This window comes from Nyctereutes procyonoides, unplaced genomic scaffold (genome assembly GCF_905146905.1).
Source record: "Nyctereutes procyonoides isolate TBG_1078 unplaced genomic scaffold, NYPRO_anot_genome, whole genome shotgun sequence".
NCBI classification, from domain to species: domain Eukaryota; kingdom Metazoa; phylum Chordata; class Mammalia; order Carnivora; family Canidae; genus Nyctereutes; species Nyctereutes procyonoides.
Window position 1 is genome coordinate 39,606,661 of NW_026575159.1, and position 24,076 is coordinate 39,630,736.

The 24,076-nt window shown below is 36.5% G+C and overlaps 1 protein-coding gene across 1 annotated transcript in view; it reads left to right on the forward strand.

Annotated features, from left to right (window-relative positions):
• Positions 1 to 16,062, forward strand: part of GBE1 (1,4-alpha-glucan branching enzyme 1) — a 262,520-nt gene extending 246,458 nt beyond the window's left edge. The window contains exons 16-17 of the mRNA XM_055314062.1: positions 4,444 to 4,561; positions 13,414 to 16,062. Coding sequence (XP_055170037.1) covers positions 4,444 to 4,561; positions 13,414 to 13,470 — 175 coding nt within the window. The 3' untranslated portion in view covers positions 13,471 to 16,062. The remainder of the gene's footprint in view (positions 1 to 4,443; positions 4,562 to 13,413) is intronic.
• Positions 16,063 to 24,076: the final 8,014 nt, after the last annotated feature.

The following is a 24,076-nucleotide window of genomic DNA, read 5'->3' on the forward strand; positions in this document are numbered from 1 at the left end:
TCTTTGAGATCCCAGAAGAAAATTACAATTATTATAATATGGGTGGGTTGATTAAAGAATCAGATCTGAAAATGACATAATAAATACATATATTCTAAGGTACATTTTTTTTTCACATTTTAACATGTCTTCAATTGGGATGTGTCCTATAATGAATGGCATGGTAGTGATATTTTTTTTTCTCTTGATTGGGGATATATAAAATAATTCATCTTAAAATTGATGAGGCCTTAGATGTAAAGGTAGATGGTAACTTACCATCTTTGCCATCTTTATGATCACCTAGTGACTGGAGAACCCCTTTCATTGTCACTCAATTTGAAACCTCAGGGGTTGTACCTTACAATAAATTTCCTTAGCTTCATCAGCGGGAGTGAAGTGAGTGTAGTGCAGAATGATATAAATGATAGTACTTCTTACAGCAAAATCCTTATACTTTGAACAGACACTTTATCAAGTGGCTGAGCAAACACAGCAGCTTTTGAAGTATTTGAAGAGCCATTGAATTTAAGAGTCTTCATGCCTTCACTCTGCTTTAATCTTATTAGTACAGGTCTTCAGAACATGGCTCTTTCTTGGTTCAAATTTAAGGACATAGATTATACAATAATGCTTAAAACTTCTTATCTATTTCAACCTGTTGATAGCTGTGTCAAATACTTAGGAAGCTCTTGAATTTAAAATAAGAGGAAATCATAATATTTTAAATGACATTCAAATGGATAAGGACCTATTTGATCTCTTTTGTAGAAAAAAAATCATCATAAGATAATTCCATCATTCTTTTTTTTTCTTGCTGTATTTTCCCAAATTGAACGAGGTAAACTTTTTGTTCCAATATTTTGTATTCACCAATAAAATGACCAAATGAATCTAATGAACAAAAATGGATCTAGAACAAATACAATAAACTTCAGATATCCAGACTCCATAAGGAATGTTAAGAATTCAGTTTTTTAACATCAGTCTTTTGAATTTAACTAGATTAAATCATTTAAATGAATATCACTTTATCTGCTTTTTAAATTCGTATTCCTCTCATGTCATTCTGGCATTTTTGTCCTAAGAATCTCAACTTTAGAATTAAACAAGAAACTGTTTATGAAAGAACTTTGGCTGAGTCTCCGTATAAAATAGGTGCCCAGGTGTAGAGGGTAGGGTAATTAGATTACATTTGACTGTTGAGTATGTCCCACCTCTGCCTCTGAACTAGCTGTGTGTCTCTGGGCACACACACATTGTCCCCTTCTGCTTCTATCTCCCCAAATTGTGCATCAATGTCCATACTTTTCCATCCCAAATCTCATTGATGTTTCTGTGCCTCTCCATTCATCCTCTCTGAGTTTAGCCATACTACTCTCCTTACCATGGTAAGACACCTGACTTTTCTCCCTGACCTGGTCCTTTTCTTGTCCATCTTATTCTACTCCCGACTTCCAGGTTAATTTTCTTGGTTGTCATACTCTTTCTCACCAATCTTCAACATTCTCATATTTAATTACCAAACTAAATCTTAACATCCTAGCCCAGCCTTGAAAACACTTTATAGACAATCAATCCTACCTTTTTCCTCCTTGGCTCCAGCTCTCATTGCATATTGCTTTCTGCTTTATTTATTGACATTCATGAGCATGTGTTATCTCTCCTTACAGCTGTAAGTTGTATGTAAACTAAGACCATATCTTAGTCATTTTTTTTATCTTGCACAGTTCCTTATACATTGTGTGTATTTAGTAAATGAGTGGGGGAGTAAAGATAACTTATTCTACTTTCCTCGAATACAAAAATGTAAGATATGGAATTTGACCTTTCTTGGTGAATCAGAATTTTCCTGAATGTTTCAAAGATGTATTGAGAACTTTTTCTGAAAAGGCATTCTGCTAAGTGTCGGGAGGTAGCTATGAATGAAAGAGAGGCTTTTGAGCTATCCTGCTAAATTTATTCTGTCTGCTATGGAATTGGAAACCATATTTAAAAAAATAATTTAAAATAGGTGTAAGTTGGTTCAGTTATATTTCAGAGAGATATTCTTTAGTGAAAGATGGGGGTTTGCAGGGATTTGAGTGTTGTGTGGGTGCCCTATTGTGTGTTTGTTCATGAGAAGGAATAAGGGAATGCCTGAATGAGAGACCAGAAATCGGTCAATCCAGTTGCTCAAATAACCACTGTAAAATTGTTCTAACCAGTGTCCCTTACGGTTTTCTAATACTCAAATAATACATGGTTAGTAATTCACAAATATGAGGCTCTTCCACAATTATTACTTTAATCTTGTGTTTTAAATTATTGTAACTTCTGGAGTTTAAGGGTTGCTTTTCTAAAGGAAGTTATTATGTTCCCTGAGTAAGATAGACACAGGGCTGGGTAATTGCAAAAGTGGCCACAGCAGAATTTTTTTTTTTTAATTATACATCAGAGAAATCCAAACTGACGTTTTAAAACTTTCACTATGGCTTTTGTAAGCTTTTGCTTTAGGACTACAAATTATATATATTCAGTGGTTAGATTCCAACCATTTTAAGTGTGATAATCCCTTTCAATATCAAAAAGAAAGGGACTCTTTTATAACAATTGTTCTTTCAGTATCCTTTATTGAAAAAATATATAGTTTTAGTTTACTCTAAAACTTGTGACTTTTTAAATGAGTCTGTATTTTAGTAATCAAAAGAGATGCATGTTATTTAAAATACAGTATCAAATGTGTATAATAACATAATTTAATCTTCAGACAGTGCCTGATGCAAATATAGATTCTCAGTCCCTTATAACAACATAATTACTCATTCGGTGAGATTTCATAATAACACAGCTACCAGTGAATATCAGCTCACAGGTTGGAAACCCCTGCTTCTGATGAGATACTTGCTTTCTTCGGACACTACTACCAAAAATCTGTGACCTTACCTCGTAATTTAATAATTGATACTATATTTCAAAAGTTTTGCAAGTACTCTGGAATTGTTTTGTTTTTGTTCTTGCTTCTGCATTTTGAATACTTGTACAAGTATTTAACAAACTAGGGTAAAAAGAACAAAAGCCAAACTTTTATTTTAATTGTTTCTTTAATCCCACATGGCTTCATTTATTTACAATGTCTCCGGTTATCTATTTTCACTGTTTTTTGCCATTAAGTGATTTGGTACACTCAATGAATTTTCAGCTATATTGAGTGACTTTAAAAGGTGCCTGTGCCCAGTAGTCATCTTTTGAATCTCAGTTTTTCTTTCTTTATCCCTCTCTTGTTAAATACTAACATTCAAATTACCAGTTTAAATTTGAGTCAGAGCAGGGTGACCTAAATTGAGTGAAATGGAGCCACCCACTCCCAGCAAAAGTTCCTTTATGGAGTTTGTCTGCATCCCCTATCCGGACAGACGTGTTTCCTAGGCGTGAAAATGATGGTCACTGTCACCACGTGTACTTTTAATGTGGTATTGTTTAATGAAAATATACAAACATCTCTGAGTTAAAAATTTATGTACCAGATGAAAACACAGAGCACTTAAATCTCTTTGTATCCCTCCTGAAGCTAGAAGAAAGTTAAGATTTCAGTGTATTGAGGTACATTTACTGAAGGAGTTTTGTATTAAATATCATGTCTAGACATTCAGAGCATAATAAATTTGAAATGTAATAACCATCGCTTTTGTTTTGTTGTAAATACAATATAAAACATATCTAATAACTCACGTGAAAAGCCAGGTTTTAAATTGTAGCAGACCACATGAGCACAACATGAATCTACCTGTAACATGGGTGGATAGTATGTTTGCATGATCTTGTGTGTTAGCAGGAGGAGGACTGCTTGGTTCTGCACTCTTCAGACCACACACGGACCCTTGGTTCATATTTGTGTTCCTCAGTTTGATAACCAGGAACCAAAAAACTGTAATGAATTCGGAGATAAGGAAGGAGTAAAAAGCCATATCAAATGAGAAATTCTTAAATGTCCTGGGATTGCATTTAGTATGTATTTAATAATACGTATGTATACGTAGAGAACACATAGAGATAGCATAACTATTATTAAATATTTGAAAGGTTACTGTTTTTTTGAATTTATTCTTGTTGGCTTTTCTGGGTTGAAAAGTCTCAAGAAGTCAAATTTCCATTCACTATAGACGTGAATTTCTAATGAATGGGATGGGCTGTATTAAGAGAAAAGTAGATTCTCTGTTATTAATAGGTATGTCAGTCCCAGGTTGGATGATCATGTGATAAGCTGTGATAGGATAGCAAGGATCCCATGGGTGTTTGGGCCAGATGGTCTTTAACACCCCTTTCAAACATGAGTATATCTGAAATGTTAGAAAAGGCGTGGGTATATAACACAAATCATGATTTCGCAGTGTTCAGAATACTCGCTTTTAAATTGCTATCTCAGAACAAATTTATAGTGTTTCACTTCACTCCTGTACCATTGTGATTCCTTAAAAGTTGTACATTCAAAATTGTGCTAGATACAGACGCAGCAGAATATGGAGGACACCAGAGATTGGACCACAATACCGATTTTTTTTCTGAAGATTTTAAACATAATGAGCGTCCCTTTTCTCTTTTGGTAAGTAAGGTCTTTAAAAAGATCTGTTCATTGCATTTTCATTTAACCCTTTATTTTTAAAGCAATGTTTTTGTTCAAAGAAATAATTCTTCAACAAGTGAGTGGCATGCAAAAAAACAAAACCAAATCAAAACTCGGTGGGGTTGATGGAGAAGTGAGCTGAAATACGGTGCTGTGCTGAATTTGGTGTTGGAAAACTGATAGTAAGGGGTATTTGGTGGACAGTTGAGGAAGTTTGGACATTAATAGGATTAAAAACTATTTCTCAAAAAATAAAGGGAAGGCATTTTTTTTTTCTATTTTTTATGCAATAGTTTATTTCCCTTCTATTGTTGCTTTTTTTTTTTTTTTTAAGATTGTATCTATTTATTCAGGAGAAATACTGAGAGAGGCAGAGACACAGACAGAGGGAGAAGCAGGCTCTCTGTGGGGAGCCCGATGTGGGACTCTATCCCCAGACCTGGGATCACTACCTGAGCCAAAGGCTCAACCACTGAGCCACCTAGGTGCCCCTATTGTTACTTTCTGTATAATATTTTACATCCAGCAGATTTCTATATTACTGATTCTCTAATGAAGTTTAATTTAAAACACTTTATGAAGGTCTAAAGCAATCTATCTTTTTTTCTTTCCTGTAGTAATTAAAGACTGAATTTATTCTACTTACATAAGTTTCTGATTTCCTCATGTCACTAAGGAAAACGTTAAATCATATGACTAACTTTTACTTTGTGTTGTTAACACATATGAAAGAATATTGCTTTAAACTACAAGGTTTCAATTTTTTAAAAAATGTAGAATTTAGAAACTCTCCAGATTTTGAGGAAAATTTGTTTAATTTACGTCCAGATAGTAAGCTCAGGTCTAAGGTCTATATATCTACATTATGTTTTTTTTTTTCCTTTTCCTGACTAGTCCTGTACCTCTTTTCCTCTCCCTCTCTCTCTCCTTCCTTTTACTCTCTCTCTCTTCCTCATTCTCCCTCCCTTTCCTTCCCTCCTTTCTCCTCCCTCCCTCTGCCTCTCTTTCCCCTGTCCTTCCTTCCTTCCTTCCTATCTTTTGCAACTCTCATTTTCTTGTCCCTTTCCTCTTTTGTCACTCTTCTTCAGATCTGCATTTTTTTCACCATGAGAGGTCTTGGATTAAGATTTGTTTAACTTTTGTGAGGCCAGGATGTATCTAACATATGTATAGATAGCTTTATCATAGCTGTTAAATTATTTCATTTTCCAAAAATTTAGGTATAAGTCAAAAGGGAGCATCTGTAAGGGACCCTTGGTTCCTTCATTTTTCTATATATTCCCACCTCCTAAAATGGTGGCAAGTACATCACTCTGTAAGTCACCATATTATATACAGAATTGGCTTGCCAAAGACAGTGGCATAAAATAAATGAAAAGAGCAGAGATGAGCAAAATTGAATTGCTGATTGCAGGTTCTGAGGAAAGCGTAATGGCCACAGGAGACTTGCGTATTATCCTATGTGTGTGTGCATATAGGTGGTGATGATGGTGATACTTATATAGCTTTAGATACAAATGTAGATACATACACATTTTTAAGAGGGAGGCCTTAATGGTATTATCAGATTTTTTCCACAAAGAATAATTATTGTAGTTTGTCAGAATATTCAGTTTTGCCATATAAAGATTGATAAAACACAGTTTTTGAAATGAATTTTATTTTTTAAGACTTTATTTATCGAGAACACATGAGTAGGGGGAGGGGCAAAGGGAGAAAGAGAGAGAGAATCCCAAGCTAATTCTGCACTAAGCTAATTCCCTTGGAAATGAATTTTTAAAATTATCTTAGGGGGTCCTGAGTGGCTCTGTCAGTTAAGCATCCAACTCTTGGTTTCGGCTCAGTTCATGATCTCAGGGTAGTGAGATCAAGCCCCAAGGCCAGTTCCATACTCAGCATGGAGTCTGCTTCAGATTTTCTACTTCTCTCTCTGTCCCTCCCCACCCCATTCTTATGCTTTCTCTCTCTAAATAAATAAGATCTTAGGAAAATTATCTTAAAGTTCTGCAATAACCAAGAGTTAGAAACCCCTGAGGGATTAAGGAAGATCATTCAGCTTGCAAAGAGGAATCTTGGCTGCATTAAAGTGGAACTTGAACCAATCAAACCAGGCTGAAAGGAATTTGGAAGAGGCAGGCAAAGTTCATAGGTAGCAAACTTTATAAGCTTCGTGTATCCAGGGAAGATTCTGTAGGTTAGAGAGGCCTGGTAGTACATTGAAAAGACCACAGAGGGATCCCTGGGTGGCGCAGCGGTTTGGCGCCTGCCTTTGGCCCAGGGCGCGATCCTGGAGACCCGGGATCGAATCCCACGTCAGGCTCCCGGTGCATGGAGCCTGCTTCTCCCTCTGCCTATGTCTCTGCCTCTCTCTATATACCTCTCTGTGACTATCATAAATAAATAAAAATTAAAAAAAAAAAAAAAAAACACAGAATGTTGTGGCAGCAAACTTGGGATCGAGCCCCCTGTCTTCTACTTACTCACTATGAGAACTCACCTTTCTGTGCTGCATTTTTCCCTCTCCTGTGTAGTGAGGATCAGTAATAGTATACTTTCTACAGCAAGAGATTCTTAGGCGGCATAAACTCATTAACATGGACAATATTTTTGGAAACTGCAACATGCTATTGCACATGTACTTTTAAAGTTATAACTGTCATGGCTATTCAGTTATGTTTTTAAGTTTTTTAAGCCACATCAAAATACTAGGTGCTTTGAGGACACAGTTAAAAAGACTTTCTCCCAATTTGAGGGAAATTATAATCTTAGGCATGGGCTCACAATCTTTGGAGATGGGCAGAAAATATCTTGCCATCCTTTCAGTTTTTGTAAGAGTAAATATATTCTATCATAATTAAAGCAAGCCAACTAACCAGTGGCAGCAACAGTCAGGAGATTATTTGGCAAGTACTTATTGAATTTACCTTGCAAATAAGGAATGCACAGTTCTAAATTAGCAGGTGGAGTGGAGAGAATCACATAAGCCTTGATACCAGTTAGAGGAATACAGTGCTGCAAGCACACAAAAAAATAGAACATAGCTTAACCACTGCCTGCATTAGAATTCTGATCCAACTTGATCCACAAAGGTGATAATTAGCTCTGTCTTCCCAGCAGCAGCATCTTGTTTCAATAACTTCAGGTGCTTGGGTGCCTGGGTGGCTCAGTGGTTGAGCATCTGCGTTTGGCTCAGGTCATGATCCCAAGGTCCTGGGATCGAGTCCCACAACAGGCTCCCTCTGGGGAACCTGCTTCTCCCTCTGCCTGTGTCTCTGCCTCTCTCTCTGTGTCTCTCATAAATAAATAAAATCTTTAAAAAAAATAATAAGTTCAGGCATTCAGGAAACACTCATTTAAATGTCTTTGGGCTCCAGGTGAAATGATCACTGGCTTTAATATAGGAATAAGGGAGCCCAAATAGACCAGAAAATCCAATAAAACATGTTCCTTCTTGCCAGACTTATCCTTTGAAGAGCCAAAGGGGGAAAATCACATTAAAAAACCAACCTATTCTAAGAATGCCTCATTATAATAGAATTCTTTATTAAACTGGGTCATATGTACTGGGATCCAGTCAGGTTTCTTGAACACGACTGTAGGCACTACAGGTCTTTTATTCCACCACCATTGAGAGATCACGTTTGCCTCTCACATGCCTGGAATGAGGGGGAGAAACAAAGCCTTCTTTCCTCCTCCGTGAAATTTCTGCCCATCAAAACAAGTATGCAGTATTTACTAAAGCTTAATTTGCAAGCTCAATAATCCAAAGGATCTGCTGAATATGTGTCAAATCTGTCTTCAAAGATAGTAACAAATACAGCTTGAAAGAATCTTAAAATATGAAGGAATCTTAAAATAACCATACAAGCTGCAGCCTCAGCAGGTACCATTCTAGCATCTTCCTTATTATATAGTCCATAAGGTGCAACTATGAAGCCAGAGGAGAACTGTGTGTGTACTACTGTTGAGACATGTTTGCTAAGGTCAGAGTATCCCACAAATGCCAAGAAGCATTAGGGCAGAATTTCTCCATTCTGCTTTACTGGCAATTATTGAAAACTCCATTTTAGCACACCCATTTCTCGATATCTTGATTTCTGATAGAGGAACTTGTATGTTACTTATGTGTCGGTCAGTGCACTGGAAGCAGGGAGGTTTTCTTTCCCTTCTCTGGTTCATAAATTCAAAGTCCATGGCACAAATGGAAGAACAGATTATTGAACCTAAAATGAATTCGTTTCTTTTATAGTAACTCAAGTAGTCTCAAGGGTGATATATGAATAAGGCAGTAATTTTAGCATTTATTACTTTGCCAGTTAGACTCCTTATCATTAAGAAGTAGATCTGTTTATTCTTATTCTAAATTTGGGAATTCAAAAGTAGACTTTTGGTTTAAGTAGGGAATTCGGTAAAGATGTATCTTTTATTGTCCTAGGTATTGAACATACAGTTTAACAATTGGGAAATGTCTCTTGCTCTATCCAAAATCATGAACATGTTTAGGTTTTTCAGATAAGAAAAAAATCAAACTTGATTCTTAAAGCTTATTCTTTTTTAATATTTCTAAATTAGATAATATAGATTTCTAAACAGAAATATTTATTAGCACCACTTTTCTCTTAATGCAAACTAATGAATTAGAATAAGATTTATTTTTTTCAGAAAACACTTTATGAACTAAAACACATATGTGAAAATTAAAATTATTTTATATATCACACTTATTTTTCAAAATAATTTGTAATTCTTTGATGATAAATATGTGTATCTAGACTATTAAAGGTCTAATGCCCTTTTAATCAAATGATGTTTTCACTCTTGAATTATGTGCTATTACTAAATTTAGCAATTTCTAAGAAAATTTAAAATTATTTTTTATTTAAAAGTTATCTTAAAATTTAGTTTTCAAATTTGTGACACCTGTTTTCAAAAACTGTATAATTACTTTTTATGTCTCAATTATTTTGCAATCCTAGAAGAACATAATACTTTGCCTTTATAATATAGTAGATTATTGTGTGATCCATTTTGGTTTTGTTGTTGTTGTTGTTGTTTTGGCCATGTGAGTGTTCAGCATAGTGATTAAGTCATTAAGGTAGTCAAAATAACTGGGTAGATTAGTATGCATTTTGTCCTCTTAATAAATGAATTGGATTATACTGTTGCATTCTGATTCCTTCTGAAGTGTTGACTATAAATATAGCTAGAAAAAATTTAAAAAAATTTTTCAAAAAAAGGAAAAAAGAAAAAATTAAATTCGTGGCCATACATTACATTGTCTCATATGTCCTTAATGTGATCCTAACTATAAAATCTTTAGGGCTTAATGCTAACACATGGGCATGGTAAATATGTTGATCAGCATATATTTTCTGTGATATGCCTACTAAACAGTTTTTATGTACATGTACTTAAATATAAATTGTTTATATTTAAATATGCTTAAACATTTTTATGTTTAAACCTACTTAAATTATGTTCATATTTCTTTTTTACTTGCTGTATGAATCAAAACTATTTTTAGAATTAAAATTATAAAATGAGTTACAGAGCCAATACTTAGCACTAAATTATAGAGCCCCCAAACTGTTCATGTCTGTAATTGTCTCATCATAAGGATTAGTTCTGATTATCTTAAATCCTTTACTATAATTGCTAGTCATTTCCTAACCACTAAGAAAATTGATTTCCATACTCAGAACCCTAATAAAAAAAGAAAACTCAAAATTCCATAAACAGCCATAGTTAAGAAAAATCACTTGCTTGGGGAAATTTTTTCATGTTGCCTATACTGCAAGGGCTCTAGAGCAACATAAACACATTCTAGTAATTAATACTGTGGTGAAAAATATAATTACACAATATTCTTGTTAATGATACTATATAATTATCAACTGAAGGTTTTTGAGCAGATAATATTAAGAGGTCTCTGAGTGTGACTGGAATTGGCATCAGAAAGCTCCTTACATAAAATGACTGGCCTCATTTAGTAAGAGTTCTTAGAACATTTTTTAACCATCAAATGCCAAAATAGGAAATTCAATGCATATATTGCAAGCCTTGAACTTCTTATGTCATCCCTTTTGTTTTCTTCCTAAATTTGAGGTGCCTAAAATACCAAAAGATCACAGAAAGTAAGATTGTTTCTAAATTACAGGTTTATAATTATCATCTGTATTTTATTAATGAAATGAGTTACGAGGTTATGCATCCAACAAAGTAGATACCAAAACTGCAGGATTCAAACAGGAGATTGATGTGACCTGTCCTGATAGATCCCTGGGCCACACTGAGCAGAGACATGTCGTTGTTTGTTTAGGTCTGACTTGTTTGTTTCATGGCACCTGCCTAGAGAGCCTTGGACTTACCAGAATCCTTTCATATGCATATAAGACCATATCTAAAATCAGAGACATGTTTTTAATGTAAAGGGAACTGAGATTCTTTTGTCCTGTCTTTGGTGCTACTGAAAAATATAGATTGCTCTTCTGTTTTAAAATGCTTAGTTCAGAATCATTCTCTTATAACCTGCTGCCACACTGATTAGTTCCTCCTAGTTCCTATGATTCCCCAAACTACCCACATAGAATACAGTAAGTACATGGCAAACTCCTTTGAAAGGGCACAACACTGTCTCTCAACTGCTGCCTATTTTGATGAGAGTTGGAGAGAGATTTGGTTGAACCTACAAATTATAAGGAAAATACAGGGAACCAAATTATGGCATTGACATACAGGGTTTCGCCACACTTAATGACTTCAAGGATATAATGTTTGTCTTTTGGGAGTACTGGAAGCAAATCAAACTGTGAGACATTGAACTACCCAGTGGCTGTTAGCATTTGTGAAATTTTTCTCAGATAATGATGATCATTTTCTAAATCACTATTAACTGAAGATTAGAAAAACTCTTCTCTAGTTATTACAATCATAATATAAATTTCTTAAAGTGCTGTCATTTTACAACCACTTTAATCTATTGTTCAAAACCAACCATGTTAGTGTATCTGATTTTTTTTTTTTTTTTTTTTTTTTTAGCGTTGTGAGGGTTCTTTATCACAAAAATCTTAGGGGAAAACATTGTGTCCATTTGCAGCCTTGAGATGTATTGGGACATACCATAGTCTCATTCAGTAAAAATCAGCTATTGTTCTTTTATTTATTTCTTCCTTAAGCTCTGCCTGCTTTGCATCTTTCATCCTGATTTTAAACTATAAAGCTTTTTTTTTTAACTCCTCAGACTTTCCCTTAAAGATAAGATGACTGAAATAATAAAATGCCAGCAGTGTTAGAAATGGAGAGATACTGTCACAATAACAGCAGTCTCATTATTTTTGCTCTTTTTGTTTTGTTTTAAAGATTTTATTTATTTATTCATGAAAGGCACAGAGAGAGAGAGAGAGAGAGGCAGAGACACAGGCAGAGGGAGGAGCAGATTCCCCGCAGGGAGCCCAATGTGGGACTCGACCCCTGGACCTGAGATCTTGCCCTTAGTGGAAGGCAGACGCTCATCCACTGAGCCGTGGGTGTCCCTTTTTTGGCTATTTGTTAATAGTAAACATGTTGTATGTAAAATAGGACATAAATATCAAGCAGTTCAGATCACTTCTCAATTTTATAAGAAAGTATTTCATATATAAGTAAGTATATTAAAGAATATCTTATGATATATGCATTTATTGGTCCCACTTTATTTATTCTTTTAATTAGTCATCATTGGCACCTACTTTGCCCACTGGCACCTGCTAAGAGTTAGAAATATGAAGACATAGGGCTTCTGCCCTTGTAAAGTTCATAGTCTGATGGGGAGAACCGATCATAAATGTGAAAAAATCACAATTGTTAGATGTTCAGAAAGAAATTACAATGCCCTTTAACCGGAGAACTCGGGTTCAACTCTTGTCTCTGCCACTTACCAAGTGTGTGACACTGGGAAAACTATTTAGCTGCCCCATGCCTCCATTTCTTCATCTGAAAAACGGAGATGATAGCAGTACTGCCTCCTAGGGCTGTTGTAAGGATTGAATGAACTAGGACTTAAAGAAAAAGACACATAGACTAATGTCGCGTGTGTCCCAAACAAGTACTGAGCAACTGTTAGTTGCTGTCATCGTTTGGCATCCTCAGGTTACAGAAGGGAACTCTGGGACCCGGGAGGCAAAGCAACATAGCCATAGTGACCCAGATTAAAAAAAGAAAGAAAATATAAAAATAAAAATAAAAAAAGGAGGAGGAGGAAGCAAACAAAAATGGACTAATAGCAAACGAAGTGGAGAAACTATCTAGCGTTGTCAAGGGACAACAGCTCTGTGGAGATGAAACTTTTTAAAATGCAAGAGCTAAGGGGCTAGCACAGCAAAGAGCATTCTGAGCAGAGACCAAAGTTGGGAAGATGTGCCGAGTTTAGGGAGCGAGGGGTGACTGGAGAGGGGATGCGTCCCCCACCTTGAGCCAGGATGGGAGACGGGCTTCTGGGACAGAGCTGAGCCGGACCGCAGGGTGGGTGGGTATGAGGGGGGTGCCTCCGTCGCAGGCTGCGGGGGGACGGGTAACCCTGCGGAGCCCTCTAGGGGGGTGAGGGGGGTGGAGGTGAGGGGGTGCTCCTCTGCAGGCTGGGGTGGTGGGGGGGACACTGCAGAGCCCTCTAGGGTGACTGCCTCCAAAGAGACTCAGGTGGACACCAGGATCGTAAAGAGGCCTCCTGGGAGCCCCAAGACTCCTAAAGAACCCGTAACCTGAAGCAAATGTGAGACTGCATCTTGTCCTTTTGACATAACGTTGTTGTGTCCGGTATTTCTTCCTATTGTACTGACATGATTGTGTTCACTTAGGCGTACATTCCGAGCCGAGTGGGCCTCATCCTGCAGAATGTGGATATGCCCAACTGAACCGACAGGATTTCAGCTTCCAGGAAAATGTGCGCTTGTTTTCGTCCTCTCATTGTCACAGAGCTTCTAGTGTGTAAGCTTTTCAAAATACAGTTGTCTAGACGAAACATCAGATGTCTGAAATTTAATATTGGTTTATGCAAATGAATGTCACATTTTGCTTTAAGAAGTGCAGGGGGGAATAGTTTTTGAAATTTCAAGGAAACTAGACTATATTTTCCAGGCATTTGAGCAGCTACGATTCCCAAATGAAGTATTATATGTAATGTCTTTAAACAACTTTACTTTCTAGGTCGATATATGATACTTAAAGTTCAAATTTGAATCATGTGTCATGTATGATAATTACTGTTGAATGTACACAGTACTTTTTTAAGATGAACATTTGATGACTTTATTTGTTCTAAGTATATCTTGGTTTAAAATACAAAGCACCAAGGTTGTTACTATGTTTTTTTTTTTCCAAATTGTGTTTAGAAATACTGTAATAAGTATGTAGTAATAATCTAAAAAGAGTTGGATCAAAGATAATATAAAGTCATTATAAACTCATCCATGCTTCATTTTGCATAAGTTTTGTCTTGTGATCTCTGTTTCACTTAGTATCTTGGTGGATGCTGATATGTCCGTCTTTCTGAAGACCTGAATTAGTAATTGTAACATTTCAGAAAATGTCTTTTACTTTGGATCAATTAAAAAAAATGCAGAATTGCCTTTGTTAGTGTTTACTTAGCTGTACTACTGCAGGCATGGATTTGGAATGAATGTTAAAATGCTTATCTTAACTCTGATACCTTCCCCACATATATGCACACCTGCCCAATGGACTAGGCATTGGGATTAATAATGTTTTCTTTAGGTACCATTTTGTAATGTAAAATCATACTAATTCAGATATCCAAGCTACCCTGCAGCTGTAAACCTAAGCACTTGTAGAAGTTGAATTTACTATCTCAACTCAGTGGGATACTCAATCATGAAATTGCCAGTCAAGTCATTAAATAGAAGGCTACACAGGTCTAAAATCATTGATACATAATTCATTCGTAACTGAGAAATTATGATGCATTTATAAGACAAAGTATCTGTCACATTTTTAAAGATCTTATTTTCCCTTTACAATAATACATTAATAATGACTGCTCCTTTTTTTTGCTTTTAGCCTGATTATTCGTGACTAATGAACAGTACTTGGAAGTCTGTCTGTTAAAAACTTATACAGTACTAGAAAAGATTAGTAAAAGAGACTTCTGTAGCTAAACCTATCATATATTTACCATTTTTCTTATAACTTAGGTCTGAAACATGTTGTTTGCTATAACTTCAAAGTAGAATAATAGTTTGATTTCCTGAAAGAATCAGTGATGCCAGCTGAGGATTATACATCCTAGGAAGCATTGCTGAAAGCCTCTGTTGCTTTGCCTGTTACAGGAATGTTATGAATATGTTAGCACTGCCATGATCTGTGTATATTATACCCATTATTGATAACAGTACAACGTACAACCATGATGTTTTGTGTTCTAGCTTAAATTTCTTACTTTTGCATATCTTTTGTTTGAAGAGACTGGGAGTTTTCTATCACAGCTCCTTGAAAATAACAAGAAGTTGCTTCACACCTTGAGCCCATTTTCATTCCCTTGTGACCTCTGCGGCAAAATCAAAAAGACCAGAAAAAGTATAACGCTATGTTTTCATTATATTGATTGACTTTACTAATATGAGTTTTAGATTTTATTGGTCTAAAGTTCAAATTTAATAATGTAATCTAAGTTGCCTTTGTCAAATGCTCCCCCCTCCACAAAAAAAAAAAAGAATAAAAAGATGTCGCAAGGTAGAAATGATAATACATGCAAACAAAACAGTAAGAGTTCAAAATAGAATGTAGGTTTGCTGTTAGTGTTTTTCCTATCAGAGCAGACAGCCTTTATAGAACATTCTAATAATATTATATGGTATTTCTCTATATGGGTCTTCATTTTTGTATCAAAAACATTATCATCATGTACTCTAGTGAGAAGTTCTGTGTTTTTACTGGTGAAACATTTTCAACAATCACCACAGAGAGATACAAAATTTTACTCTCTATGCCTTATAATGTTTTTTTGTCCTCTAATATGATTATCACTCACACCAAAACTGAGAGTCCTCTTTGTTGACTGTTTTAGACCAAATATTTTTACCATTCTGAAGCTGTATGTTCTAGAAAACATAAGATGATTACAGATATCTTTCCATTGTTTTTTTAATATCAGTGAATGGCTAGTAATTACTCTTTTATCCAAAATAGAATTTACCCCTAATGCCAATGATGTTGAATGTTTTAACAGTAGCTCATGTGGAAAATACCAGTCTTCAATAATCAAAAACTGAACTGTAAACATTTTCCCTAGAATGTTTCCCACTTGATATCACTTGAACTCTGAGGGTCAACTCCTTTCATATGATTTTTTCCTGTACATTTGATGTTTCTTACATTGTCCCATTCTTTGCTGATGCATTCATCTCTAACATAAAATGAGGGATTTAGCCACCATGTTCCTCAAGTTCAAAAAATAACCGGTGACAATAAATTGACTTTTCTTGAGGCAACTGTGAAAGAATGCATGTATTTTTTCCTCTTGACTCGAGCACTCCCCTTAGCAATATCGGTTCAACATTTGTCAACCATCAGGGTTATAGCCATTGCTATGCGGGATCATACAGGAGGTTGTCTGAATAAGGAGCCTGTTCTTCAAATAATACAGAAGAGAATGCAGACAGATCTCGGGGAAGCGATGAAGGGTAATATGTTTTCCTCTCATGTTCAGCTGCGGCTTCAGGGAAAATATCTTTTCACTGTCTCTGGTCCTGCAGCCATTGAATCCTGTGATGAAAGCAACATAAAATAGGTTTCCTGTTGCTCTTCCTGTTTAGAGCAAGCCAAAGCAGATATACCTGATAGAAACCAAAACAGTAAAGCAGCTTTCTGACTGGCCTCACACCTCTGAGACGATTTATTTTTGCCTCTTTTGAGTCATGTCCTGAACTGGGGTTCTTTAGAGTCTTGGGTTTCATTAATCTGTAGATTCCTTTTAGGGAAACAAGCCCTGAGCTAGGAACTTTGCTACATAGAATATTTGATGAAAGAAAATAGAAATCTAAGCCTAGCAATGTCATGTCCTTTATTCAGCAGAGTTCATTTATCATTCACGATGCGTTAGAATTAAAATGTAGATAAATTTTCCCACTAAAGCCAGCCTTCAGGAGGAAAAAAACCAAATGAACTCCCTACTAATTTTTCTGATCTATTATCTTATTAATGGTGATTTGTAGAGAATTGCAGAGAAACATTCATACTTAAGGGCAGCATTTCTTAATTGGTAGTGTGAGAAATTAAGATACAGTAGCTCTAAGTGTTTTTGCCTTTCTGTAATTTAAAACATTACATCTGGATTTTAACTCTTGGCAAAAACTGTGTAGAGAATGTAATGTTTATTTACATGAAAAAATGTATTTTGTGATAGATATGCTTATGCTACAGGGCATGTCATTCAGAAGTTGGCTTATGATCTACAGTTTTTCTTGTGATTTGTGCCAGACCAGAGAGAGGTATTTGGCCCTCACATACTCTGGATAGACCACTTCACCTAGAAGCCTGCACTGTATTTTACAAGAGCCATGCGATACAGTGGTCAGAAGGCCTGTGCTCCAGTTACAGCTCTTCCTTTCAGAGCCTCATGTCAGAAAGCACTCACTGACTCTTAGTTCTTATCTAGGGCAATAAGACAAAGGGGAAAAAAACAACAACAACCATCGGTTTTATAAATGCTATTGTTTGATCAACAGCCAAATGAATGGTGAACATCTTTGAAGTCTGAAGTTCGTTGTCAGGGACACACTACCTCACCATCACCTGCCTATCCTTCAAAGCTTCTGCACTGAGTTATCCGCCCTCCCCCAGGCAGGAATGTGTGGGCTCCTGTAAAGAGAAAGGTATTTTGCATTTCCTCCCCCAATGCAAGTGACCAAAATGTCAATCCTCCTCCACCGCTGCTTTCCTTTGCTTATTTTAGCTTTCTCTCTGAGTGCACTGGGACATTCCAGTGAATTCCATTCCCCTGCAGCCAGTGTTCTGCCTCCTTAGTGGTCCATTACCCTGTGAACTTTGCACTTGCATAACTCAGCCTTGTGAATGGAAGTTCACAGCCCATTTCTGGTACCCAACAGGGCAAGGGAAATATGCAATGAAATAGCCACAGGTGCCCTCCAGTGAGGGATGGCAACCACGTGCTAAAGGGGTCTGTGTTTCCTTCTTCCCCTTCTCACACTACTAACAGAGGGAATTAATTGCAGAGGAAACCTAAGAATTGCACAAGAGAGCTTAGGTTAGAAACACTTTGGCCCATCATTTTTGGGATTGAAAGTCTGTACTCTCAGACATTTGCATATTTATTACATAAATGTTTGCACAACTAAATAGTAATTTTTTCAAGAAGGGAGAGCTTGACCTGCAATTCCCACAGTTGTTTGCTACTTACAATAAGACAATGCATAGCAGAAAACTAGCAAAAAAGCTACCACCCTAAATTATCTTACCACATGAGGATGTAAATTAGGTGACATGTCTTCAAACTGTTTGTGCATGCTTGCCTAAGGTCTTACAGGAAATAGTTGTAAATGCATGAATAAAGCGATCCAACCTATGTATGTATTTATTTGGATTTAAAGAAGTTTTCAAATCTTGGAATGAAATGCAGTAAGTATTTCAATCCCTTTAGAGAATTTGTCACTTCAGACTACTTGGCTATGAGTCTTTTATTTTTCTTCGAGAAAAAGAAGAGGAGGGGAATGAAATACCTTTATTACTTCCTTATGTATGTCCACTAGGGTTTCTTTTTAACTGAGTTTGTAATGTCACTTTCCATTCACTAAAGCAATATATATAGTGAAAAATACTACATGTAATTTCATTTCATAAATGCCTCTAGCTGCATTGTCAACTATTGATTAAAACCAGTCATGTGATACAGAAGTCCCCCAAACATATGTACTTTCTATCCCCTCTATCACTCAGTTATATCTACTGCAGTAGAATGCCTAATTCTAGGGCACCTGGGTGGCTCAGCGGTTGAGCATCTGCCTTTGGCTCAGGGCGTGATCCCGGGGTCTTGGGATGGAGTCCCACATCAGGCTCCCCGCAGAGAGCCTGCTTCTCCCTCTGCCTATGTCTCTACTTCTCTCTGTGTGTGGCTCTCATGAATAAATAAAATCTTAAAAAAAAAAGAAGAAGAATGCCTAATTCTGTAAATATATATATATATATATATATATATTTTTTTTTTTAAGACATACCATATTAGCTGTCATGTACTAAGTGCTTTCTTCTTACCCCATGCCCTGTGCTGGTACTTTATACTTATCACTGAGTCTCTTAAACTCTGCAAAATGCTTATAATTATCCTTGTTTGCGTCAATGCTGCTCCTCATCCTACTGCCCTCTGCCATATTCCACAGCAGATCCTTGACAACGTCTAAATCAGGAGCCAAAATTTGGCTCCCATTTGTATTAGTTTGTCTTTGATTGGATTTGAATGTCTTTGGCGAGGGAATGGGGGGACTTGTGAAATCACACTGGGGTGTGTAATGCCCCACACTCTGTTTGATGGTATTCAAGTTCCAGCAATTATTTTGGTCATGAATTGCATTAAAAAAAAAAAAAAGATAAAAGATCTGGGAACCCAGTTCCCAGATCCTGCTTTCTAATGCTCTTCTCCAATAAAAGGAACTAGGACTCCTTGCAGAGATGGCTAATTCTACAGCTACAAGGAATATACAAGATGAACCTGAGGTTTCTTGTAGTGCTAGAAAATGAAGAAGTGCCCCCAAATCAAAAGAACGGGAGCATGTCAAAGGGACACAGGAGCCAATTGAAAGGCACCCAACAGCTACACCTGAAACCATTTGAGCAACATAATACATAATACATAAATAATGTATTACTGCAAAAAGTATAAAATAAGTACCCATGAGTTCATACTGATATAAATACTTGAATAAATAACTTAATGGGGGGGGGGCAAATATCCTGCACAGAAGAATGCTAAATAATTTGTACCCCTCAAAAAGGAAGAGCTTGACTCTCCCTAACCTGAACCCCAACTCTCTCCCTTATGTGTGGACTGCACTTAGTGATCCCCTCCTCAAGACAAAGAAAGGAGAAAAATAAATCGTAGTGGGAAAAGCTGAAAAACTACCTCAGCCAGGTGACTGTGGTTAGCATCATCAGTGAGTCACGTTGGTAGCATGTACTCCTGATATGATGTGATGAAGTGAGGAGAATGACAAAAATACAGTCCTCCAAACCTGTAACTCTAGTCTTACCATAAAAAAAAAAATTATAAAAAATTTGGGGGCTAATGTGTCTATCAATTATATATCAGGAGATTATGCATATAAGATTGTGTGTGTTAGATTTCATATATGTGTGTGTATATCACTGTGTATAATATGTACAACATATATAAAGAGTTTTATTTTGAGGAATTGGCTCCTGTGATTATGGGTACTGACAAATCTGAAACTTTCAGGGCAGGCTGGAGAATTTGAAACTTGGACAAGAATTGATACTGTGGTCTTGAAACAGTTCTTTTCTGGGAAATCTCAGTTTTTGCTCTTAAGGTCGTCAACTGATTGGATGAGGCCCCACCCACATAATCAAGTAATCTTTACTTAAAGTCGACTCTTTGAAGATGTTGAACATTTTATTAACAAAAATGACCAGGTGTCATAATTTAGCCAAGTTGATTTAATATAAGAGTAATCATCATAGAGATATCTGCCCAGGTAAGGAATGCCAAACAGGGTAGGTCTAAGAAACTCTCACAGTCCAGAGTTGGTTAAAGAAGTGTGACAACTAAATGCACTGTGATATCCAAAATGGGATTCTGAAGCGAAAGAAACATTGGGGAAAAAACTAGTGAAATTCAAATAAGATGTAGCTTAGTTAATAGTGTATAATAAAATTATGTAAAAGAAGACAGATGCCTAAACAGACATGTCTTCTTTTACATAATTTTTATGCACTATTATAAATTCTTATATAAATTCTTCTTTATAGTGGAAAGGTAGTGTTACAACAGATCACATCCAGTGTCCCCTGGGAGACAAACCACCACTGACAAAAGACTAAGCGTAGGAGCCTAAAAACATGACTCTGAGGTGACAGAAATAGTCTTGGCCAATTTGTCTTTTCACCACCTTCTTTCCTGACCAACAGATAAAGCAAAAGTCTAAAATCATGACTATGTGGAAGTAAATGTCTAAAACTTACGTCTTGCTGGTTGTTATTGGATTATTTCCTCTGAGACATTCTACTTTTTATATGGGTCATGCCCTCCAAGGACACAAATAAAACATTATGAAACCGATACTCAGGATTCTTGGTAAAATGTCTTTCAGAAATAACTTGTTAGCAATGCTATAGGGAAAATCATTCATTTAGCTGGTTGGACATATAGCTTTCAACCATCTATCTTAGAACAATGTTTCATGTTAAGAAATAAAATGCTTATGAATGTTCTCCAAAAATTAAGAGCTTACTACAGTCCTCAGGCTGTACAAAGTTAGGCTGAAATTACACATAAATCCTAAAAATCACTAGACAAATGAAAGTTTACTTTTCACTCATATCACATTTCAGTGCAGGACAGGTAACCCTCCATCTTGTAGCTATGCTATCTGGAATATGTGGCCTCCAGAGTAATAAAAGAAGAGAAAACTGAAGAATTGTAAAAACAAGACCAGGTTTGGAAATAGTTTGTGCTCCTTTTGTCCCACCTTGTTAGAATTGAGTTACGTTGTCCTGACCTAACTGCTGAGGAGGCTGGATCTTTCTGTGTCCAGGAAGGGGAAACAGTGTAATAAAAACATAGCATTGCATCTGCCAGAATTGTCAACTAAGTTTGGAAAATCTTACACACTTAGTTCCCCCTTACAGGTTTATAATGCAAATTAAATATTAAATACCCTGTGAATTTCTATAGTAAGGAAACTAACATTGTTTCCCAAACTTTTTTTAACATTGTTTAGCTCAGTTCTTATCCTCAAGGAACATCAATAAATATCTTGAAAAAAAGCACTATGTTTGCTTACGCACCATTTGGATGCACTAACTTGAAGATACATAGCTCTCCTTTTTCTGTGCTTCAACGTACAATTCTTCTCAAAATGTGTGTGTGTGTGTGTGTGTTCACTTCACTTCCAAGTCAGCTTATCTAGGAGTCAATGTTCCCATCAAAATCTTTTCTTGATCTCATAATTTAACCACTAGTGGACAATTTTACTTCCCTAGATTCAGAAATCTTCTGATTGGTAGGTATTTAATAGGATCCTCCAATACATCCTCTTATTGCACTTCACAGATACAGTGTTGGTTTTGTGGCAGTGTTTCCCCACCCCAAATCGAAGGTTTGTAACAACCCTGAGTTGAGCAAATCTATCAGTGCAATTTTTCCAACGACAATTGCTTAATTCATGTCTGTAACATTTTGGTAATTTTCACAATATTTCAAACTTTTTCATTATCATATTTGTGATGGTAATCTGTCATCAGTGGTCTTTGATGTTACTGCTATAATTGTTTGGGGATGCCATGAACTGCACCCCGAAAAGATGGTGAATTTAATAACTGTTGTATGTGTTCTGACTGTTCCTCTGACCTGCTGTTTCTCCATTTCTCTTCTTCTCCTTGGACCTCCCTATTCACTGAGGCACAATTATACTGAAATTAGGCCAATTAATAACCTCACAATGGCTTCTTCTAAGTGTTCAAGTGAAAGGAAGAGTCACATATCTCTCTAAGTCAAAAGCTAAAAATGACTAAGGTTAGTACGGAAGCATATTGAAAGCTGAAATGGTCTAAAAGGTAAGCCTTGTGCACCAATTAGCCAAGTTGTGAATGCAGAGGAAAACTTCTCAAAGGAAATTAAAAGTGCTACTCCAAGGAACACATGAATGATAGATAAGAAAGCAAAAGAGCAATATTGCTAATAGGGAGAGTTTTTGTGGTCTGGATGGAAGATCATATCAGCCACAACATTTCCTTAAAGTCTAATCCAGAGCAAAGACCTAACTTTCTTGGAAGCGGCAGCAAGTTATCCAGAACATAAAGTGAAGACCATTATTGCAGGTGATTACACTAAACAACAGATTTTCAATGTAGATGGGACAGTCTTTTCTCACATACCTAGAGAAAAGTCAATGCCTGGTTTCAAAGCCTCAGAGGACAGGCTGACTTTCTTATCTGAGGGCTAAATGAAGCTGGTGACTTGAAGTTGAAGCCAGTGTTCATTTACCATCCTCCAAATCCTAGGACCCTTAAGAATTATGCTGAATCTGGGAATCCCTGGGTGGCTCAGTGGTTTAGGGCCTGCCTTTGGCCCAGGGCCTGGTCCTGGAGTCCCGGGATCGAGTCCCACGTCGGGTTCCTGGTGCATGGGGCCTGCTTCTCCCTCCTCCTGTGTCTCTGTCTCTCTCTCTCTCTCTGTGTGACTATCATAAATAAATAAATTAAAAAAAAGAATTATACTAAATCTACTCTATCTGTGCTCTATAAATGGAACAGAAAGCCTGGATGACAGCACATCTCTTTACAACATGTTTTACTGAATATTTTTAGCCTACTGCTGAGACCTACTGCTAAGAAGAAATGATACCATTCAAAATATAACTGTTCATTGACAATGCACCCAGTCACCCAAGACCTCTGATGGAGATGTATGAGATTAATATTGTTTTCATGGCTGGGAGTACAGCATCCATTCTGCAGCCCACAGATCAAGGAGTAATTTCAACTTATGAGTCTTACTATGTAAGAAGTGCATTTTTTAAAGCTATGGCTGGCATAGAAAGTGATTCTTCTGATGGGTCTGGTCAAAGTCAGTTGAAAACATCCTGGAAAGGAATCGCTATTCTAGATGTCATTAAGAGCATTCATGACTCATAGGAAGAGGTCAAAATATCAACATGAACAGAAATTTGGAAAAAGTTGATTCCAACCTTATGGATGACTTTGAGGGATTCAAGCCTTCAGTGGGGGAAGTAACTGCAGATGTGGTAGAAAAGCAGGAGAACCAAAATTAGAAGTAGAGCTCCAAGATGTGACTGCATTGCTGCAATCTCAGGATTAAACTTTAACAAATGAGGAGTTGACTCTGATGGATGAGCAGAGTGGTTTCTTCAGATGGAATCTACTCCCAGTAAAGATGCTGTGAAGATTGTTGAAATGACGACAAAAGGTTTGGAATAGCATATAAACTTTGTTGATAAAGGAGCAGCCAAGTGTGAAAGGATTGACCAATTTTGAAAGAAGTTCTATAGGTAAAATGTCATCAAACAGCATTGCATGCTACAGAGAAATCATTTGTGAAAGGAAAAGTCAATTGATGTGACATTCTTGACTGTTGTCTTATTTTAAGAAATTGCCACAGCCACGTCAACCTTCAGCAGCCACCACCTTGATCAGTCAGCAGCCATCATCTTTGAGGCAAGACCTTCCACCACAAAAAGATGACAACTCATCGAAAGCTCAGATGAGAGCGGTTTTTTTTTTTGAAATAAAGTATTT